We start from the raw sequence: 22245 nt of genomic DNA on the forward strand, positions 1-22245 counted from the left end.
AAGTACTATAAGTGTTCTACCAAAAAAAAAAAAAGAGAAGTACTATAAATGTATAATGATAGCTTAGTGTAGTTTTGGGTGAAAGCAGTGGAAATACCATTGTGTTCTTAGGGTAGGGATTTCCCAGGAACCGGTCGACTGATTGCTCTTAGATGAATGGGGGTCGACCCGTACTTCGTCCAGCTGACGAAAAAGGAGGATTTTTTGGTATTAATGAGTGAGCATTGTGGGGATCTTGCCTACTAAGCTAGGGCCTTTAGTGAAAGGGTCTAATGTATACGAATTTTTATATAGGGATTTATTTGATCGAGTGACTTTGGAGGATTGGAAACTATGATTGTCAAGAACAGTAGAGACACAATGTGAGTGGAATTCTAACATATTGCCATTTCTTTCACAGTACTTTAGTATGTTATGCATGTCTTGAGATCGAAATCATTGCCTTGATTAAAGATTGTGAATTTACATTCTTACCCTCTAAATAACTGACACTTTGTACTTAAGTGACAAGAAAAATATAGTTACAAATTTTTAGTTGTAACCTTCTTGGTTATAAACAGACAAACCCATTATTTAACTACAATTGCATCAGATATTCTTTAGAGAAGACACAATGATATACAATTATCCAAATAAATTTCTGAATAAACGAATACAGAGTGGATCAAATCCAATTTTATACTATCAATTTACATAACTATGATACAGAATATAGACATAGTAGTTATTTTTTTTTTTTGCTAATGGTCAGCAATTTGTATTAATATGAAACAAAAATAGTATAGCTAATATCCTTTAACCAGCCAAAGGGGAGAAAACCAGCGATTCAAAAGATCCTGGCATACTAATGACTCAACACATTACTGAAATCTATAGTTATGTTGCCCAAGAGCATCCCTGCCAACAGTGTTAGCAATGAAGCTTGGAGTAGAGTTCCAATAGCATGTTGTTTTCCTCTTGGCTGCCAAGTTGGCGAGGGCGTCCGCTGCTGAGTTTGCCTCCCTGTAGCAGTGTGTGACCCGCCATTGAATAGAGTCTAGGAAAGACTTTGCTGTCCACCATTCTTGCAAAAGATTCCATGGTAAATTCTCTGAAAGTATTGCCGCCACTACAGCTTGAGAGTCGCTTTCAATCCACAGTTTTTCTGGTTTCAAAGTGCTAGCTATCTTGATGCCAGTGAGGAAAGCGCCCATCTCAGCTCTGAAATTTGTGCCTGTCCCGAGGTAAACCGCAAAGCATTTCTTGACTATTCCAAGGTGGTCTCTAAAAATGCCTCCTGCCCCAATTGATCCCGGATTGCCTAAAGAGGACCCATCAATATTCAGTTTCCACCAGTTTAAGAGGGGGTGTTTCCATTTTACTTCCCTAATGATCTTGGGAGGGGCTGTTGCTGTCGCAACCTTGAGAGTTCGTGCCAATATGAGCTCTTGGACTGAGTGAATTACCGCTCCTTTGGCCCTTGTGCATTCCACCATTTCAACCAGACATAATTTGACCACTTGAGATGGTGTTCTTTGTTGGTTTTCACATCGTCTTCTGTTTCGTTCCCACCATAAATACTTGCAGCCAACAACAAGAAGAACTCGCCATGCTCGAGGTAGAGGAACCACCTTGATCTTCTTGCGCCACCATGAGAAAAGTCTTTCAATTGTAGGGAATCCTCTCCATGCTTGGTTGAAACCATACACAATCTCCCTCCAAACATGGATAGAAAAAGAGCACTCCAAGAAGAGATGCTAGCTGGAATCACAAGCTGCAAAACAGAGGTAAAATCGAGAAACTACAGGAACAGTTTTACGCCTCACATTGTGATCAGTTGGGAGAGCATCATGCACTAATCGCCAGCCAAAAATGGATGTTCTAGGGAGGAGATCTCGATCCCAAACCTCCAAGACCCAGCTCGGTTTTGCTGCCTTTACTCTAGTGGCTTCCCAGGCAGATTTTACCGAGAAAAACCCAGTACTTGTGTGAGCCCAGAACCACTTATCATCTCTGTTGGTACAAGAGATGACACTCTCCACAATTTTATCAAAAATCTGCTGTAATTGGGGGTTTTGGACCGTTGGAAGTGACCAATCTCCATCTTCTCTAAAGTCTGCCACTGTTGCCAATAGATTGTTTGGAATGCGATAAGGAAGTAGGAGATTTTCAACACTATCACTTCCAATCCATTTATCATACCAGAATTTGGCAGTGTTGCCATTCCCAATCACCCATCTCTCTGCATTTTACACAAAATGCCACACTTTTCTAAGTCCAGGGAGAATAGAGGAGGATCCAACAGATTTTTTCAACCCTCCATCTTTTCTCATAAATCTGCATGTTAAGAAATCAGCGAAAGGGGTGTTATCCACCTTGATTGTCCAAGCTAGCTTTGAAATTAAAGCTAAATTTAGGTCGCGAAGGCGTCGAATGCCTATACCTCCCTCAGCTTTGGGCTTGCACATGCGATCCCATTTAACAGTGATAGCTTTCTGTGTTTCCGCCTCCCCAGTTCAAATAAAATTGCGGGTCCACCTTTCCATGATTCCAATAGCACGAACCGGCCAAAGATAGATTGAAAAGTTGTGAACAGGAATGCTGCTCAACACGGACCGAACCAATTCAATGCGACCAGCCAAAGAAAGCATATGCCCCTTCCAAGAATTCAGTTTTTGCTTGAACTTGTCAATGAGTGGCTGAATTATGTCGTTCTTAACTCTGCCTTTCACCAACTTGACACCCAGATACCTTGTGGGGAAGCTGCTAACTGAGATTTGAAGAGTCGAGGCAATTCTTAGTCGAGGCAATTCTTTGTCTTCTGGAAGAAGTTACATGACCCAGGAAGATCTTGCTCTTTGTGTAATTTATTACTTGGCCTGAAGCAGCTCCATAGATCTGTAGGAACCTCTTAACTTTCCTGAGGTCACGGATTTCTGCTTTCATAAAGATAAATAGGTCATCAACATATAAAAGGTGGGAGGGAGTGTTTACCAGCCGAGCTCCACTGAGCGGTTTGATCCATCCCTTGTTGCGCATCTCCGTAAGACCCCTGCAAAGTACCTCTTCAGAGAGAATAAAGAGCAACGGGGACAGGGGGTCCCCTTGACGTAGACCCCTTTCCATCTCAAAGAATCCCACTGATCCACCATTGATCATAATAGATATCCGTGTCGAAACAAGAATCTGATGCACCCAATGAACCCATGTCTGAGAGAACCCAAATGCAAACAGGACATCAAACAAAAATTCCCATTCAAGAGTATCGAAGGCTTTAGGTCAGTATGGATTGGAGAAAACTTTACTTCCCTTTATGACATTGCCATGTTAATGGTTTCTATTTCCTATCAACGGGCTTTAAATCTGAGGCTAGAGAGGATCTCAGACTGACTTTATGAAGGATGATGTTTTAAACTTTTTTTTTTTTTAATTAACTTAATTTTGATTCGCATAAACAAAGTATGTAAGAGTAAAATATCATGGGCAGCAAATATAAGACTAGAAATACTATAAACAAATAGTACATACAAGACTTATCTGATTGGTATGGCAGATAGTATCGCACCGCATCAACAATACACGCCCTCTCGTGTAACCCGAACAATAAATGGTAGAGTTGAGCCGCATCAAACGATGCTCTCCTTAAGGTTTTTAGATGCCCCAATTCTGCAATCTGGGTTGACCATGCATCTATACCCCTAAGATAAAACAACTCTCTAATCACATAGGTTGCAGTTCCAAATGTGATTACAAAGGGCGTCCAAAGGCTATATTCACTAATTCATCGACACTGATCGACTACGGTGGGAAAGAAAAAAATGTGTTTAAAAAACAATTGTTAGAGAATGAGCCAGACCTCCTCTCTTTATATAAGAGAGGAAGAGACACCCCTAAGGGATGTCTCCAAGAGATATGTCCCAACTCATGTCTTTTCCCATAAGGCTTGTTTGTTAGCCACTCAAACAAGTCTTCCAATAGGCACCTATTGACTATTTAGGTGTCTATTAGGAAAGCACTCAACACTCCAACAAAATCGTATTTTGAATCTTTAATTTTAAAACAATTAAAAATCCAACAAAGTATAGCTAAATTATACTTTAAAAAGCGTAAGTGGGTTGGCCTTTGACTCCTTCACTTCCGCTTGCCTCTACTGCCGTGTGCGCCCCACACGCAAGCAAGGCGGAATGTACCGCCTTACCCCTGCCCGAGCGGAGATAAGGTGGTACTTTCCTCCGCGCACGACAGTACCGGGCAGGCGAAAGTAGAGGAGTTGGATCCGAGGTTAGGTACCTTGCCAATTAGGGGCTGCAACAGGGTCGGGTTGGGCCGAGCTTTATAGAACCCTAGCCCAACCCAGAGTTCTCTTAGTTGGGCCCAAGCCCGACCCGACCTTGACTTAGGGCCTAAAAAATCCAACCCTGACCCGCCCTCATGGTCGGGCCGGGCTGACCCTGATTGACCCTGATCATGGGGAGGGGGAAGGAAATGCATGGGCTGGAATGTGTTGGGGAGAAAATTATTAATTTTACGTGAAATAACACTATAATAAAATGTATTATATTACTTATTATCTTCATATATAATATATTATATTACAAAATGTGGGTAACGTTTAAAGTTTATAATATATATATTATATCAATATATATATATATATATTTTAGTATAACTTAAAACAATGTCGGGCCACGCTTCGCACAAGGCCTCAACCCTGGCCCAACCCGACCCTGACTCGGGGCAAACAATTTCTAGTCCTGACCCGCCCTCAGGGCCAAATATCTCAACCGAGACCCTGTTCGGGCTCAGGGCGGGTTCAGGCCGACAGGGCCAAACTTGCACCCCTATTGCCAATAGTTTGTAAATATACTTATTTTGTTATATAATATTTGTACATCTCTAATGTTTTGAAAAATAAACTTTAGATTCAATATTTAAAAAAAAAAAAAATCATAATCAATATCTTGATCATATTATTCATCAATTTTGTCGTACTTTTGGTATTCTTCTAAAATTTTCTCTAGTCTTTTTATGGAAAAAGTGTTTTTTTTTTTTTTTACAACTCTGCAGCTCTCCAGTGCCACCGTTCACCTGTGATCCTGACATTGTCCATCTTCCTTTTTTTTTTTTTTTTGGGTTTTATGAGTTGGTTCCAGGCTTTCAGCTATTAAAGAACTGGAGAAGATGCCCAATAAAGAGGAAGTAAGATATTAATGAATTATTTATGGTTTAACACAAGAAAAATTCAAAAGAGAAAAAATATAAATAAATAAATCAGAAAACCTCACCTGAAGCAAAACAAAAACAGATAACTCCAATTAATAGCCTAACTTTCCGACTGAGAGAGGTAGTTAATGTATAAAAAACCTGAAGCAAAAAACGAAGCACCAATAATATTATAATAATAATATAATATGATTAATCCATCTAATCTTAAAAAAAGTCAATAGATTAGATTAGTAGACCTTACTTACCATTTGAACGTCATCTACGTGTCGTCCTCACATCTATTAAATTGGTGAGGTGCTTAAGTCGATCTCGGAGATTCTTGTAGTAAGGCCACCCGTAAAGTCTTAGTTCTCGAAGGGAGACAAGGTGTTGGAGATCCTCTTCTCCTTTTATGTAATGCAGCTGCAGCCCCTCCTCCTCCTCCTCTGAAAACTCACCAATGTATAAAAACTCAAGCATGGAGAGCCGGTGCAATCCCTCTGGTAGTGACTTCAATTCCTTAAAGTCAGTCAAACACAACTTTCGAAGAAAAGTCATTCCCCTTAAGTCTGGCAAAGACTTTAAAAGAGGACAGTTATATATTTCCAATGATTTAAGAGACGGAAAGACTAGGGGTGTGGGCAAGGGAGTTGATCCCTCTTGTCGTCCTCCTTGACTACTTGGAAAAATTGTTTCAAGCTTGTCGCAGTTATAGAACTCCATGCTCTCAAGAACATGTGCACTGTTTTGTAGCAACCTCTCCGGCACCGACTTGAGTTCTTCACAAAATCTAATTTCAAGATCCTTGACAGAAGAGATAAGTTTACTTGAAAATGACCTTATAAGTGCCATCTTATTTGTATTCCAAAACATCAAGCATTTGAGGGAAGGGAATTGACTTGGCATGATTTTCAACTTAGGGCATGAGTTGAGCCACAATTTCTCAAGAGATGGAAATGAAGGCAACACTTCCAACCATTCAACCAAATTTAACATTCCAAATAGCTTTAGCTCCTTAAGCGATGGAAATGCAACCGTCCCTGATGAAGAAGAAGATGCTCCAGCAGTACTACTACTACTACAACTGTTGTTGTTGGTGTTGCTATAATAGAACTCCCGATCAATACATTTGACCTTTTCCATTCTATTTAACCAAAGAACCCTAAGAAAGGGTAGCTCCCCAAGCATGGGTGGGACATATTCCAATCCATTGCACTTTTCTAGTTGGAGCTCAATCAAATTTTTGTATGCTGACAAACCAGTAGTACTTGCTGCCATCATCCATGTAGGGTATTTTGCACCGCCAAAGTTTTGGATCCAAAAACTTTTCAAGTTTGGATGAGGTTCTAGGCCTTCTAACACATCATCATCATCATCATCATCCATTTTGTTGCCATTGTCACTTCTACTTTCAGTACCCCACCATAATCGTAGAGAACGAATACCATGCTTCCCTCGCAAATCTGCCTCCCTGGCTTCTTCTATTGTTACAATATCCTCCAAACCACTTATTGTCAGTTCTCCTCTAAGATTATTCAAGCACTTGAGCTGTTTAATACTGCGTCCTCCATCTTTGCCTACAATAAATCTTGTTAATGTTTGAAGATTAGTCAATCTCCCCATCTCAACTGGCATCTCAGTGCATTTGTCATAATTGCAAAGTTCAATATTTCTCAGGCTAACCATCTTTCTTATTTCCTTGGGAAGCTCTCGGAGTTTATAGCAACTGTTGAGTTTTAACGTCTGTAAATTATAGAGGCTAGTGATAGACTCCGGCAACACTTCAATCAGATTATCTGAGAGGTCAAGGTACCTTAAATGTTTCAATTTTCTTATTGAAGGTGGCACCTTCTTCACCCAACAACTTGATACATCCAACACACGCAAGCTCTGGAAGTTCATCAACATGTCAATATTTGAAGCAAAGTAATTACTTTTCCATCTCAAAGACTCCTTCTGGAGAAATATTAATGATGTCCGCAATTTCTTTGCCTTTTCCCAAGCTTTTGGAATTTCAATTGATCTTTTCTCACGATCACAAAAAAGTAACAAACCACGAACTTCATCAGAAATATCTTCCACATTATTGAGCTTCGTGGTGGAATATTCAAGCTTTCCAATAACTTGTGCAAGATCGTGTACAAGATCATGCATCTTGCATTTCTCTATATCTCCATATTCGTCCTTCTCCACATCTTGAAAGAAATAATTCAATAATAAGCTATTGAAATATTCATTGCCGACATCCTCCATTTGTTTGCTTCCAAGGAATCCCTCAGCCATCCATAATTGTATCAACATTTTTATATCAAATTCATAATTCTTGGGGAATACTGAGCAATACACAAAACAACGTTTCAAATTTGATGGCAGACGATCGTAACTCAACTTTAATATCCCCATCATTCTTCTACTACTATCTTCTGGTAAGTTCCAAAATTCACCTTGTTCCACAGACAACCATTCACCTTCTTCCATTTTGTAGTGCATTAAGCTTCCTACGACCTTCACTGCTAAAGGCACTCCTCCACACTTTTTTACAATTCTCCCTCCAATTTCCACCAGGTTCGGGGTTTCTTGTGGCCCTCCATTTCTAAATGCTCTTTGATGAAACAAAGACCAACATTCTTTTTCTGATAATATTCCCAAATAATGAGTGTGATTTGGGATCATCATCCTTGCAACATTATTGCTACGTGTAGTCACAATAATTTTGCTACCTGCACTCCCGGATTTTAAGTGTTTTATCAAGTTATCCCATTTTTCATGATCGTCGCTCCAAACATCATCTAGTACTAGCAAAAACCGTTTAACCATCAACATCTCCTGGAGCTTACGTGCTGTCACATCTAAGTTTGATACATCAAATTTAGTTCCATCAGCAACAGCTGATTCTGTGATTTCTTTTAAAAGTCTGGGGACTTCAAATTGTTCAGAAACACATACCCACATTCTTAAATCAAAATGATTCACAATCAACAAATCGTTGAAGACCAATTGAGCAAGAGTGGTCTTCCCAAGTCCCCCCATTCCTACAATGGGGAAGACCGAAATGATTTGATCATTGCAAGTACTCTTGACAAGCATATTCACTAGTACTGATTTGTCATCTGCCCTTCCAACCACTTCCGAATCATCTATAACAGAGGTGGTTTGCCTGTCCTCTGTTTTGTTCTTCATCATGGATGATGATGATGAGTACTCATCCGGTAGTACTCTAAGGTTGAAGTCATTTGCATCCTTTCTGATGCCATCTAACACTTCATTGATGTCCTTAAGCTTATGGGCCATTTTAAGACGAAACGCAAATGGGTTGGAGCGTGAGAAGAAATTATTGCGTACCTTTCCCATCATTCCTCGGTTCTGGATCTCCATTTTACGTCTTAAAGCTTCATAGTTGAACTCATCAAGCACATCATCTGCATCAAAAGCAACACTTTTGAGCCTCCTCAACCAGTTTTTCACAGCCTCCTTCTCTACTTGCTGGTTCTCGGCATCCTTGAGTACATCTCGAATGGTGGTCAAGGTAGTCTCCAGCTTTTTCAACTCTGCCTTCACACCCCATGCTTGACCGATTTCATGGGTAACAACAGGGATCAAACTCGCCAAGATTGGTTGTGCTCCGTAGACAAGAATCGATTCAGGAGTCATTTAATCTTTCTTAGCAAAGAACAGCAGCTAGGGAGCCTGGGAGGGATTGAAGTTAGAGAATTATTCTTAATTTCTTACAGATCATGGAGAAAACTTAACATATAATGGTGGAGCGGTAGACTTGAAGTCAATGCGGGTTAATAATTGTACTCGTCCATACCAAAAAAGTTAGTAGGCCCCCCCTTGAAACATGAAAGGAACCAAGAATAAAGAAAGGTGCGTGGGGAATTCTATCTTTTACAGGCTGGGAAGGAAGGAAAGACTTAAAAGTCGTGGTGGAACGGCCAAAGTCATTGATTAATGCGTCAGTGGTAGCCATGTGAGTAGTGGGTCGCATGAAATGAAATGTAAGAAAGAAACAGTGTCTAGAGATATTTTTCAATGGGCCGGGGTTGATTATTATTATACAGCTAGGGTTTATGGGTCTAACTTTCATCAATCATTAGATTGGAATCTTTTACTCTAATTGGTAAAATGTACAATCCCTGGCAATTTCCTTCTCAATTCAATAATCAAATCGCCTATCAACTCTCAAGAACAAAATTTAAATCAAAGATTTAAAACCATGTTAGCTGGGGTTTTCCGGTTACTTGTTTTATTTGAGCATATGGTATTGTTATTGTTGGCAACAATTTGTTGTGTGTGTGTGGCTTTGATATATTTATGAAGATGTTTGGAGAAGCTCTTAGAGTGTTTGGAAATGCTTCAAGGTTGTTCTGATCCATTTACATCATTTAAGGGCAGTATGATAATTTGGCGCAGCTAATATTCTAGTGACATGGTTGTTTGTGTTGATAGTAGTTCTTTGGAAGAGAATTTGTGTTTTTTTTTTCTTGTTTTGAGGAGAGAGAAAATGATTGGTAGACCCCACAACCCAGCAGACCTCACAGTGGCACCTAACATGACTAATGTGACAATCAAGTGGCACGATAGTGAAAGGGGTGAGATGATGTGGCTTGGTAATGGTGTATGCAAAAGAAAATGAAAATGGTTGCAATTATATATATATATAAGGTTCTGTGTGCGATTTTTGGGAATGGAATAAAGTCCTCTCTAATTCCCTAAAAGTGGAGGGGTATGCAGTTTGAGGTTGAGAGCTCGACACGTGGAAGTTGCTAAATCCAACTGTGCCGAGTTCGATTGATCCAATTTGTTATTTTTGTTCTTCTCAAACTCAACACCGTTGGATTTAACACCTTCCACGTGTCAACCTCTCAACTAAGAATTGCACCGCATTTCCCTTTTAAGGAATTGGTGAGGAGTTTTTTCCGTGGAAGGCATCGGTTTATAATGGGGCTTTTTATTTTTTGAAGATTTAAATATTGGAATCCTATTGGAGGGCAAGGCCTGCACACCATGTGCGTACGGTTGCAAGTCCAAAAGTTGAAGAAGTTAAGAAGGCTTATGTATTTCATTGAGATTCTAAATGATGGAATCGGATTGGCTGGGAGAATGACTACTCAATGCACGGTCTTTTATGGTATTTTGGGCTCAGTGAAGGAGGATAATTAGGTGCAATGCTCACGTATGGCAGGGTCATTCCAGATTTCAAAATTTGATAATAATTTTATTTTAGGGAAAATGAGCGCTAACCGATCGCATAGCGTGGCATGTACCTTTGCCCAGAGACTGTCGTATGCAAAATGACAGGCATGCCCCTTGTCTTTTTGGCCTTTTCAGGGGGGTGTATCGATCATTTTCGCACATAGTTGTGCCAAAGACCAGTATCCCTTAGGATAATTAGGTGCAATGCTCATTTATAGTAGGGTCATTTCAGATTCCAAAAATTCACAATAATTTTATTTTAGGGAAAAGGATTGGTAATTAATCGCATAACATAGCGTGTACCTTCGCCCAAATACTACTACATGTGAAATGATCTGTGTGGCCGTGGTCCTTTTTGCCTTTTCTAGGGAGATGTATCAGTCATTTTGCACACAGCTATGCCGAGAACTGGTTAGCATTCATTAGCCCCTTGGATTGTGTTCAAGGTAATCTGGAGCTTTCTCAACTCTTCCTTGAAATCCCATGCTAGACCGATTTCTTGAGTAGCAAAAGAGATCAAATTCTGTAGGATTGACTATGCTCCAGAGTCCAGAGACAAGAATTGATTCAGCAACCACTTAATTTTTCTTAGCAAAGAACACAGCTTGGGAGCCTGGGTGGAATTGGTAGTTGGGAATTATTCTTAATTGCTTGAAGATCATTGAGAAAACTTAACATACAATGGTGGAGCGGTAGCCTTTAAGTCAATACGGACTAATAATAATAATAATTGTACTTCGTCTATAGCCCGACAAAAGTAAGTAAGGGACGGCCCCCATGAAAACGAAAACTGAGAAGATAGGGTGCATGGGGAATTATTCTATCTTTTGCAAAGCTGGGAAGGAAGAAGGAAAGACTTAAAAGGTTGTGGAACAGCCACAGTCATTGATTAATGCGTCAGTGGTAGCCGTGTGAGTACTGGGTCCCATGAAAATGAAATGTATGAAAGAAACAGTACCTAGAGATATTTTCCCTTCAAATTGCCCATTTGTATAAATGCATCCCTACTTTCCAAAGTTTGTATAAATCTAGTCCAGTCTGTTAGTCTGAAACATTAGATTAGAGCTGCAATAGGGTTAGATTGGGCTGGGTTTTATAGAACCCTAACCCAATCTTAAGTCCCCTTAGCTAGGCTTTGGCCCAATCCAACCTTAACTCAGGGTTAGAAAAATGCAACCCTGACCCGCCCTCAGGGTTGGACTGGGCTGACCCTGATTGGCCCTGATCATGAGGAGGGGAAAAAAAAATGCATGGATTGGAATGAAACGGGGAAAACATTATCAATTTTTCATAAATTTTTCTTTTTGGTAAACTCAATTTTTCGAGTTTGAGACTCCAACTCCCCCCACCCTTTAGTAGGTCTATATAGGGGCGTGCAAAATGACAACTGTGCCCCGAGAAATTCCACTTATCCATGAAGGTGCGGCCATCATTACACTTGCCCTATGTCTAGGAGCAGGGGCAGTGCACTGCACGCCCAATACAACCAACAAGGCTATTACATTATGTACCCTGTAGTTGTGTCTTCCTTGATATGTTGTAATTCTTGACTTCTTTAGTTGCCATTGGTCACAATCATTCCTCTTGATGCTTGTATGGGGTAACTAACACAAGAGAAGAATTTACAGCCATGGTATAGCCTGTTCGAGTTGTCTAGAGATTATGCAATTGTTACAACTACTCTTCTATTACAGGCACATTTTCTGTTAAAAAACTGCAAGTAACTTCAGTTGCTGTCATTGACATTGGATGTTGACATTGTTTATCTACAAAATAAACACGATAAATAGCAACACATATAGTAATATAATATCTATGTTTTTCTATGCTGGATGCATTCAAGGTGTGGTTTTTCAACTCATATTCAGCCTTACCATGATGGCTATGATGGCTAATAACAGAGTACTTTGGTCAGAATGCAATAAGTAAATTCAACAGAAAAGTGGGTAACAACAGGGAATTTTACCATAAAGCTATGCCTGATCTAATTTGTGTGTTCTTCAGATGGGTAATAACAGGGTTATTTGATCAAAATGCAATGAGTAAATTTAGGTCATCAGTGGAGGAGGATGGAGGTCGCAGGTGGAGTAACTTCAGATTGGTAATAACAGAGCTATGCTTGATCTACTTTCTGAAGATTGGTTCTGATTTTAATCAAATTAGGATCTATCAGTCGTTAGATTCATCACTTAGGTGGCTACTGTATTAGGGGTGTCAATGGGTCGGGTTGGGCCGGGCCTGCCCTAAACCCTGACCCGACCCTAGAGGCCTTAACCCTGACCCTGACCCTGACCTTGACCCGACCCTATTAGGGTCAGGAAACTCTCAACCCTGACCCGACCCTGCCAAGGTCGGGCCGGGTCGGGTTGATCCTGATTTATGGCACCTTCCACGTGTCTCATTAGACCATGTTTTTGTAACATAGGATCTCAACCTATGGGACAGCTAATAAATATGTTGAAAAAAACGGCGTGTATAGACTCTCTCTCTACAATTGTAACGGTGTCCCCTCAATAGGCCTGGAAGCTTATAGGGGCTACAACTAAATAACAATCATGTCAGTGACTCTTTTTATGGCCTTGATCAAAATAGTGGATGATCTACTCTTTTTATGGGTTCCCACTTCATGATGATGACAAAGCTAGTAGTTATCTCTCTACAATTCTCTTCTGTTTTTTTTTTTGTTAAGAAAATACTTATATTAAGTATATAATATATATATATATATATATATGTAATATTATATACTTATAATTAATATAGGGTCGGGTCGGGCTAGGCCCAGGATCTAAACCCTGATCCGACCCGACCCTGCCAGGGTCAGACTATAACTAAACCCAAATCCGCCCTCAGGGTTGAAAAATCAGGGTCGGGCTCAGGGCGGGTTCGGGCCAGCCGGGCTTTATTGACATCCCTATACTGTATCACAACAGTAGCAAGCATTTTTTATATTCATTTCACCATATGATAGGAGATGGAGAGAATGGAGTAAATGTAGGGGGTGTCTGTGTAATTTTGATAGTTTTTGGGGTGATTATTTATTTAGGCCTAAATGCAGGGGGTATCCATGCAATTTACCCTATTTATTATATTTAACAATTTAATTAATATATATGAAACAATGCGCAAGAAACTAAGAATATTCCATTAAACTTCTCAATGAATATATCAAATTTATCCCGCACCATATCTTTCCCATATGCAAATTTACTAACTATGACCCAACCTAGCATGATAGCCTCTCCCAAAGATGTGGTTGTCCGTTGTCATACTCATGAGTCTACTTAGGCCCCTTTTTCCTTCTCTTTCTACGAAATTTCCTTGAAGTTTTATTTGTTTTCAATTAAAAAATTGCTTAATAAAGTGAAATTATTATCCTACCAAAAAGCAGGGTACCAAAGGGCTCATGGATGCGTAAGTAGCTTTGAACTTTTGACCGACTTTTGGAAGTTTCATTCTCCTTCCGGATCCTCTACCTTCGGTTGCCCCTATTTTCATGTGAGTCCTACACACAATGGGATGCATAAAGATCACCTTATTCCTGTTTAAGCGAGGGTAAGGTGGTCTTTACTCGTCTCATGGTGTGTAAGGTGCACATGAAACTAGGGACAGGCGAAAGTACAGGATGTCGTTTCTCTCCTTATTATGTTCTTCTTACTATCTTACTTGAGCAGCCTCTAGCCTAGCTAATTATTAATAATATGGATTATCCAACGGTCTAAGCCCAATTTAGGTAGACGCTTTATATTGTTTTACTTTAGGAAAACTAGTAGTAACATACCCATCCCTCCGAGTAAGGTCACTTGAGTATTTAACTTTGGGGATAAGAATGATGGAAGTTCTCTTAAAGTGTCTTAACTTTGGGAATAAGCATTATGACAATTCTATTAAAATTTACATATTTTGTCATAATATGTGTGTATCTATCAAATGATTGATAAATATGCCTTAAATTTCATATTTAAAAAAATAAAAAATTTCTCATAATCAATATGTTGATCATATTAATAACTTATATAAAATAATATTTGAGAATATTTTGTCATATTTTGATCATACCAAATTACATTCAAATGTATCCCACACCATATCTCTAAGCAGATTTACTATTTGCTCCATTCTAGCATAAACATCTGCCAAAGATGCACTTGTCATACTTCATGAGTCTCATGGCTCTTTGCCTTTTTTGCTTTCTATGAAATTTAATTGAGGTTTCGTTTGTTTCTGAAAAAAAGTCAAGAATAAATAAAGTTTAAAGTGAAATATTTTTGTCGGCCATGTTTATATATGTATGGGGCCAGCAGTATTGTTCTCTTGGAATTATAATCAGCACCTATCAAAAAGTAGTGTAACAAAAGCTTCTTGGATAGATAAGTTGGTTTTAGTTTTTAAATTTTGACTCGTTGTCCTGTGAAAACACTCTTATTGGAGCTCATATAGAATTAGGGGTGTAAATGAATAGCCAAAATATGTTTTCGTATCCATATCCGTATCCATTTAACAGTATTCTAATCCATCCGAAAGCTAAACGGATGCGAATACGAATAGGCTATAGCTATCCGAAAAGTTATATTTACATGTAAACGAATAAAATATTCAATCCATATCCATGTCCGTATCCGTTTAGTAGTAACCGAATCCATCTGAAAGCTAATCGGATGCGAATGCGATATAGCACTATCCGAACCGAATCAGATCTGTTTACATCCCTATATAGAAAGAGTGGAAGAAAAAAGAAAAACAAGGTTAAATATTATACTTCATTGGCTTCGTCTGGCTGCAAGTAAAATGAATGGAAGGAAAGTAAAATTTGTTCAGAAAAGAAATGGAAAATTATGATCGCCACCCCTAGGTATGCCATTATTTTATTTTAATACACCCACACTAAGTATGCAAATACCAACCTTAACCCAGATTGTAACGAGGTTAAATATTATACTTATTTAGTTACAATATTTTTACACCTCTAATATTTTGAAAAATAGGCTTTAAATTCAATATTTAACCCCCCGCCCAAAAAAAAAAAAAACTATAATCAATATATTTTTTTGCTAGAAGATCCTTGCATTAAAAGAAACGACAAAGGGCAAACTACAAAGACAGAAAAAACAAAGAACACGACTATTGGCGGGACAGCCACACTCCCCCAACCCATTACAAGAACCGGTATCTAGGCATACCCATAGCATCATGAGCCAAATTTTCTTCAATATGTCTAGGAAAAGGAATACTTGTGGAAGACACTCCCGTAATCGCCGCATGTTTAGCCAAGTAGTCGGCAATAGGATTTGCTTCTCTATAACAAAGGTGTAATTTTCCAATTGCGGGAATCCAGGAAAAGGTTTTAGCTGCCATCTTTGGAGCGCAAACCACGAATTTTGGAATTTTGAATAGACAAAACCAAGGAAGCCGAGTCAGATTCTATCCAAAGATCCATGAAGCCTCTCTCCCTAGCATAAAACAACCCATCTAACAAACCCTCGAACTCAGCTACAAAGCTGTTTGAGACCCCCAGGTATCTACAATATGAATGAACCACTTGGGCTTGGGAATTTTGAAAAACTCCCCCAGCCCCTGCCCTTCCTGGATTCCCAATAGAGCTGCCATCAATGTTAAGCTTGATCCATTGCAGATCAGGCCTGCACCAAAACACCTCCAGAATATCGCGAGTAGAGACGTGTTAGAAACAACCAATCCCAGGTTCCTAACACAACTCAAGTCCTGAAAAATTTTCACCCCTTTTCACAAAATTGCAGTCCCTAATCTCCCCTTTCACACATTCCAAGACCTGCCAAACATTCCTGAAGATACCGTCATGGCGCCTTCTATTTCTTTCTTCCCACAAAATAGCACTAATAATTGAAGCACTTGCAGCCCACGGCTCCTTCACATTCGTGCTGCCAAGCTTACCTTTCCACCACTCAAAGAACCCTTGAATGGTGGAAGTATTTCCCCACACAAAACCAAACCAAGCTGAAAGAATTCCAAACTGTAGTGCTAAACTCGCTAGTGAGAAACAAATGAGGGATTAACTCACCATCTTTATTACACAGAGAACATCTCGCTGCCAAACAAATACCCCTTTTTTGTACTTCCTCGTCCGTGGGGATCTTTCCATGAGCCAGCCTCCACCCAAGAGTAGAGTGTCGCGGATGGATATTCCAATGCCACACCAGGTTCGCCCAAGGAACAGTAGGCGATCTTCTTCTAATACCCTCCCAAGTTGCCACCACCGAGAATTCCCCTGACTTCGACAAGCTCCAACGCACTGAATCCTCCACTGAGTAACAAGGAATTGGCAACTTTTTTATTTCCTAGAAAGCTTCTAACAAAGCACCCGAAGAAACAGGCGGCAGCCCCTATTCTCCCTCCTTGATGAAATCACTCACCTTGGTACCATCATTCTTGAAGAACTCCTCATTCAGCCGACTTTTTTCTTGAATAGAGACAGGACCCCACCATTTATCCTTCCAAAAGTTTATTCGAACCCCATTCCCCAGGATCCAACATTCCTTCTCCACCACAAAGTTTCACAATTTCCTAATACCTGGCCAAATGGAAGATGCTTTATACCCAGGCCGCACATTCCCCCATTTATTGACAAACCTGTGTCTTAAAAAATTAGAAGACACCGAATTTTCATTCCTAATCTTCCAAGTGAGCTTGCACAACATTGCTTTATTCACATCCCTTAGTCTCCTGATCCCCAAACCCCCTTCTCCTTAGGCCGGCAGACTTTGTCCCACCCTACAGAAATAGCCTTTGAGGATTCAGCATCACCTGTCCAAATGAAGTTTCTCATCTAGCGCTCGAGGGTAGCAATCAAAGTTGTAGGCCACCAGTACACCGAGAAGCTATGGATCGGGATTAGACACCACAGTCTTCACCAGCTCCACACAACCTGCCAAAGAAAGCAATTTTCCTTTCCAACCTGCCAACTTATGTCTGACTCTGTCCATCACGAGCGGCAGCATATTCTTTCTTACCCGACCCTTAGAGATCTCAACACCAAGGTACCTAGTGGGGAATTTGCAAACCGGAATCTGCAGCTCCTCCACAATCACATGGTGCCTGTTAGGGGGAATAGCACCCAAGAACAACTTGCTTTTTTCTAGATCAATTCTTTGACCTGAGAACTCTTGGTACTGATTTAGAAAAGACTTGAGGTTCCTGACATAGTGAATAGAAGCATTAGTGAAAATAAAAAAAAAGTCAGCGAACAAGCAATGCCCAAGGGTGCGAACACCCCACAGCCCATGAAGAGGGGAAATTTTCTTCACATTGATCAAATTTGCCAATCCCCTACACAGTACCTCCTCCGCTAGGATGAACATAGGCGAAATAGGGTCCCCTGACAAAGACCACGTTCAACACCAAAGAAGCCTACCGGACCTCCATTCACAAGCATTGAGATTCTTGTAGAAGTGAACAGGCTACTTAGCCATTTAATCCACCACTCCGAGAACCCAAATTTCTGCATCACTTTGAAAATAAAATCCCAGGAAATCGTATCATAAGCCTTCTGAATGTCTATTTTCAGACCCAAACCTCCTCCCTTTGAAGCAGTAAACATCATGTTAGCTAGCTCAGAAGCTATCGCAATATTGTCATGGATAACCTTCCCCTTCTGAAAAGCACCCTGTTCCTCAGAGATTAATCTAGGGAGCACCCCCTCCAATCTACGCGCCATAACCTTGGATAAAATCTTACAAAAGAAATTCCCCATGCATAATGGCCTGAACTTCTCTAAAGCCGAAGCATCGTCCACTTTAGGAATCAACGCAATAAAACAATTAATAATACCCGCAGGTAGCTGACTAGAAGAGAAAAAAAATCTAGCAGCCTTGCACACATCCGCCCCAATCACATCCCAACAAGCCCTGAAAAATGCCCCAGGGTACCCATCCGGCCCTGGAGCACTGTCTGGGTCCAACTGCCACACCACCGCTTTGATTTCTGAGTCACAGGGAACCGAATCCAGCCTGAAAACATCAACTTCCTCCAAGACCCGCGGGATACAATTAAGCAGCTCCTCATGCTCAACAACCTCCACAGCCCTATGAAACATTTTGAAATAATCCTCCACATAAGCTTTAATCTGCTCTTGATTGATAAGAACTTGCCCATCTGGTGTGTTCAAAGAGCGAATAGTGTTTCTCACCCTTCTCAACTTTGTAGAAAGGTGAAAGAACTTTGTACACCTGTCACCAAGAGTCTTTCTCTTCAACCTCGATTTCTCTGCCCATAATTTTTCATAATTATCTGCCGCAGCATTGTAAGCCTTTTTTCGCCTCCATCTCTTGCTCAAACAATTGATCAGTCATCCCACCTCTATCAATCTCGTCCTGGACTGCTTACAGCTCACACTTAGAAGAAGTAATTTGCAACTCAAACTTTGGGTAAGTCTCCCTAGCCCAAGCCTTAAGTACTGGCTTCAACCTTTTCAGCTTTTGGGCTAAAACAAAAGTAGAAGATCCTGAAATCCACTCCTTCTAGGAGGACTCCACTATAGACAGAAAGCTGGGGTGGTCCAGCCAAAACCGTTGAACAAGGAAGGGAGTATTTGTCGGTCTCTTAATGGCTTCAACCACCACTAGCAAAGGAGCATGGTCAGACACGGTGCTAGTAAGCATACTCTGCGAACTATCCCCACAAGCCGAAAGCCAGACTTCATTACAGAAACTTCTATCCAACACAGCCGGCACATGCCCTACCCTTCTGTTATTAGTCCAAGTGAACTCACGTCCCTGAGAAGGAATCGCCATCAATGAGCAAGCATCCACCATCGCCCCAAACTCCGCAGCCGATCCCTGATTGAAGGATCCTGGGCCTTTCTTCTCAGACGAGGCCAAGGTAGCGTTAAAGTCGCCTACAACCAGCCAAGGAGTGGAATCCAGCAGAGCCACATTCCCAAGCTCGGTCCACAGATCTCTACGAAGCGCCCTCAGGCACTTTGCATGAACAAAAGTCAAGAGGGGATTGCTCTGACCCCAATCCACCTTGATCATAATCTGTTGCTCAAATTCCAACACAAGAGCCGGCTTCGATAAACGCCGTTTCCAAATCACCCAAAGGTTTGGAGCCCTATCTCTTCGATTATTGTGAATGAAGTCACAATCATATCCCAACCTGTTAAAAAACAAAGCAGGAAATTTATTAATCTCCACCATCGGTTCCGCAATGCAAACCACCTCCGGATACTTTTCTTTAATAAACATTCTCAAGGCCGACTTAGCAGCAGCCTTCCTAACCCCTCTAATATTCCAAATGAGAGCCCTCATTAAAAACGTTTTTTTTTTCACCACGCGACTTGATTTCCTCGTCGCATACTCCCCAACCTGTTTCCCCTTAGTCATTTGCTGGTTCGCGGCCTCACCAGCCTCTAAGGCCCTAATAGCAACATCAGCCTTTTCCACCCCAGCGTGGTGTACCTCAGCCAGTCCTACATCCACCTGTAATGGGCTCAACGAATTAGCTTCATTTCCCAAGGAATCCGGCACAAGAACATCACCATCCACTATCGTCTCCCTAGCTACAATGCCATAAGCTGCAGCAGAGTCATGAGAGAATTCTGCTTCAAATCCATGTTCAGATCCATGATTAGAACCCGATCCATCAGCTCCCAAAAACCCGGCCTGCGTGCTAAAAATAACGGGCAAAACCACCTCCAATGTACCACCCTCTCTTAGGATCTCAACGCTTCCAGCATTCTCGTAGATCCCACCCTCCCTATTGCTGTCCTCCATGTCATGCAGTCTGCCCAAACTGGAAACCGAATCACGTTTCCTGCTAATATCCTCCACTAGCCTAGTAGATCTTTCCAAGAAAGGAGAGATTTGATTAGAATTCCCCCCTTGGATCGGATTTCCTAAATCCATATGGATCTCAGGATTCACTGGAGGCAAGTCCGCCTGACCATGTCTCTTCCTGCTTCGCTGGCGCCGCCACCGGCCATCTTCCCACTCCAAATCTGCGTTTGCATTCTGATCACCTTCCTTACCAACATCAGCAGCCTCAGGCCACACCTTCGATCTGCACTTCTCTGAAGAGTGACCCAGCTTTTTACAAAACTTGCACCACTCAAGCTCGTCTTCATATACTATATTCTGGTGAAACCAGAAAGGATCACTCGAGGACGGATGCATATGGTCAACCTGAATTTCACAAGTCCTTTCACCCTCAATATCGATCTCCACCAGAACTCTAGCAAAATTCCCAAACATCACGCGTTTGGTACGACGATCAATAGCCACCGGCCTCCCAGCCGCCTTTGCCATAGATAACAAAATTTTCTCATTCCAATATTCCAGAGGGAGGTTTGGGAATCTAATCCAAACCAGTTTGGTCGACGTCGATCTATCGTTTAGATTAAACCGTGGCTTCCAACGTTGGAAAGTTATCGATTGAGATCCCTCCCTCATCGACCCTCTTTTCCAGACAACAGCCATATCTCCCTCGTTCTCAAATCGGGCAAGAAAGAAACCCCTGCCCAACGGCGATAGAACCACCCCTGCCCCTAATCTCCATGCAGTTCTAAAAGCAGCCCTTATCTCGTCCAAGGTAATGAACCGGAAGTTTGTTCTTCCTATCAAAGCATTCTTGAGGCCGAGCAACTCTTTCTCATACGCCTCCTGAGGAATGACCACCTTTGTAGAGTTCCCGACTTTTATCGGATCCGACAAGTCATCAATAACAGGCAGTGACGCTCCCACCGCCCTTGCATAAGACTTTGTCAAGGGTGGTCTGGTGTTACCAACATCTGCCGAAGCCTTTACCCCAGCCTGCTCCCCTCCTTCCACAGAACTTGCTATCGGCTTAAAGAAATCCACAATACGAAGCTGCCTCCCACTCGCCGGCAGCCTACCCCCACCTGGGTCGTCCGACACACCCTCCCCCAAGTCAGACTCATTCATAGTTCCCAAATTTCCAAGTGATTGATTCTCTCATAATCAATATATTGATATTGATCATATTATTTGTTATTGTTGTCCTACTTTTGGTACTCTTCTAAAATTTTTAAAAGGCTTATTTTTCTTATGGCAAAAGTTTTTTTTCATCGGTCGTGCATGGTGTACAATGGTATTTGCAATCGTTGGATGGGGATGAGGGATCGTGTATTGTATACGATCATACTTATCCAACAATTGAAAGCATGACCGTGTACCATACATGGTTGTGTACAAAATCTCTCCCCTTTTTTATTTCGATATACATTTTATGAAAAAATGATATACAAGCTAAGCTAACAGTGTATTTTAGAATCAAATACGCGAACATATTATTGACCACCATATCGATGAGAAAGAGAAGCATTTCAGTCATTCAATCCACAGCCACTCCATTACCTATATATGATCCACCACCCTTGCACTGGTCATTGCACCCTCTCCAGTGCCACTGTTCACTAGCTCGTGGTTGCCACAATTTCCACCTATTTTCTTTGATGCTTTTTTTTTTTTGTTAAGACTTTCTTTGATGAGTTCGTTCCAGCTATTAAAGAACTGGAAAAGATGCCTAATAAAGAGGAACTAAGAGATAAATGAATTATTTATGGTTTAACACAAGAAAAAGAAAAAAAAGAAATATAAACAATAAAATAAAAAAACTTCACTTGAACATCGTAGGTCAATTGTCTGAATAACAACTAGAAACCCTCCAACTAGAAACCACCTATAGGGGTAAAATAATCTGACCAACACAAACAATAGGGGGGGGGGGGGACATAGCCGCCTTACCCCAATCCAAAGGAGAAACATCTCTTAAAAACACTCAAAAAAAAAAAAAAAAAATCCACCCTTACAAAAGAGTAAAATATAAATATATAAACGAGCAAAATTAAAAACTACTTTCTAGGGATCGGAAGAC

General features: G+C 40.9%; 1 protein-coding gene across 1 annotated transcript; it reads right to left on the reverse strand.

Moving 5' to 3' along the window:
- Nucleotides 1-1736: 1736 nt before the first annotated feature.
- Nucleotides 1737-8835, reverse strand: LOC122655440 (putative disease resistance protein RGA3). The gene is made up of 4 exons (XM_043849637.1): nucleotides 7224-8835; nucleotides 6267-6569; nucleotides 5643-6152; nucleotides 1737-2221 (listed from the first exon to the last, which is right to left on the reverse strand). The coding sequence occupies exons 1-4, from the start codon at nucleotides 8833-8835 to the stop codon at nucleotides 1737-1739; spliced, it is 2910 nt and encodes a 969-aa protein (XP_043705572.1).
- Nucleotides 8836-22245: the final 13410 nt, after the last annotated feature.

This window comes from Telopea speciosissima, chromosome 3 (genome assembly GCF_018873765.1).
Source record: "Telopea speciosissima isolate NSW1024214 ecotype Mountain lineage chromosome 3, Tspe_v1, whole genome shotgun sequence".
Lineage (NCBI taxonomy): Eukaryota > Viridiplantae > Streptophyta > Magnoliopsida > Proteales > Proteaceae > Telopea > Telopea speciosissima.

Bases quoted from the DNA above. Each gene is read 5' to 3' on its own strand.
- LOC122655440 (XM_043849637.1), bottom strand. From the start codon at position 8,835: ATGACTCCTGAATCGATTCTTGTCTACGGAGCACAACCAATCTTGGCG. The intron at 6,570-7,223 runs GTGATCGTGAGA...ATGGCAACAAAA, and splicing joins TCGTGGTTTGTTACTTTTTT to TGGATGATGATGATGATGAT. The intron at 6,153-6,266 runs GTAGTAGTAGTA...AATGGTTGGAAG, and splicing joins CAACACCAACAACAACAGTT to TGTTGCCTTCATTTCCATCT.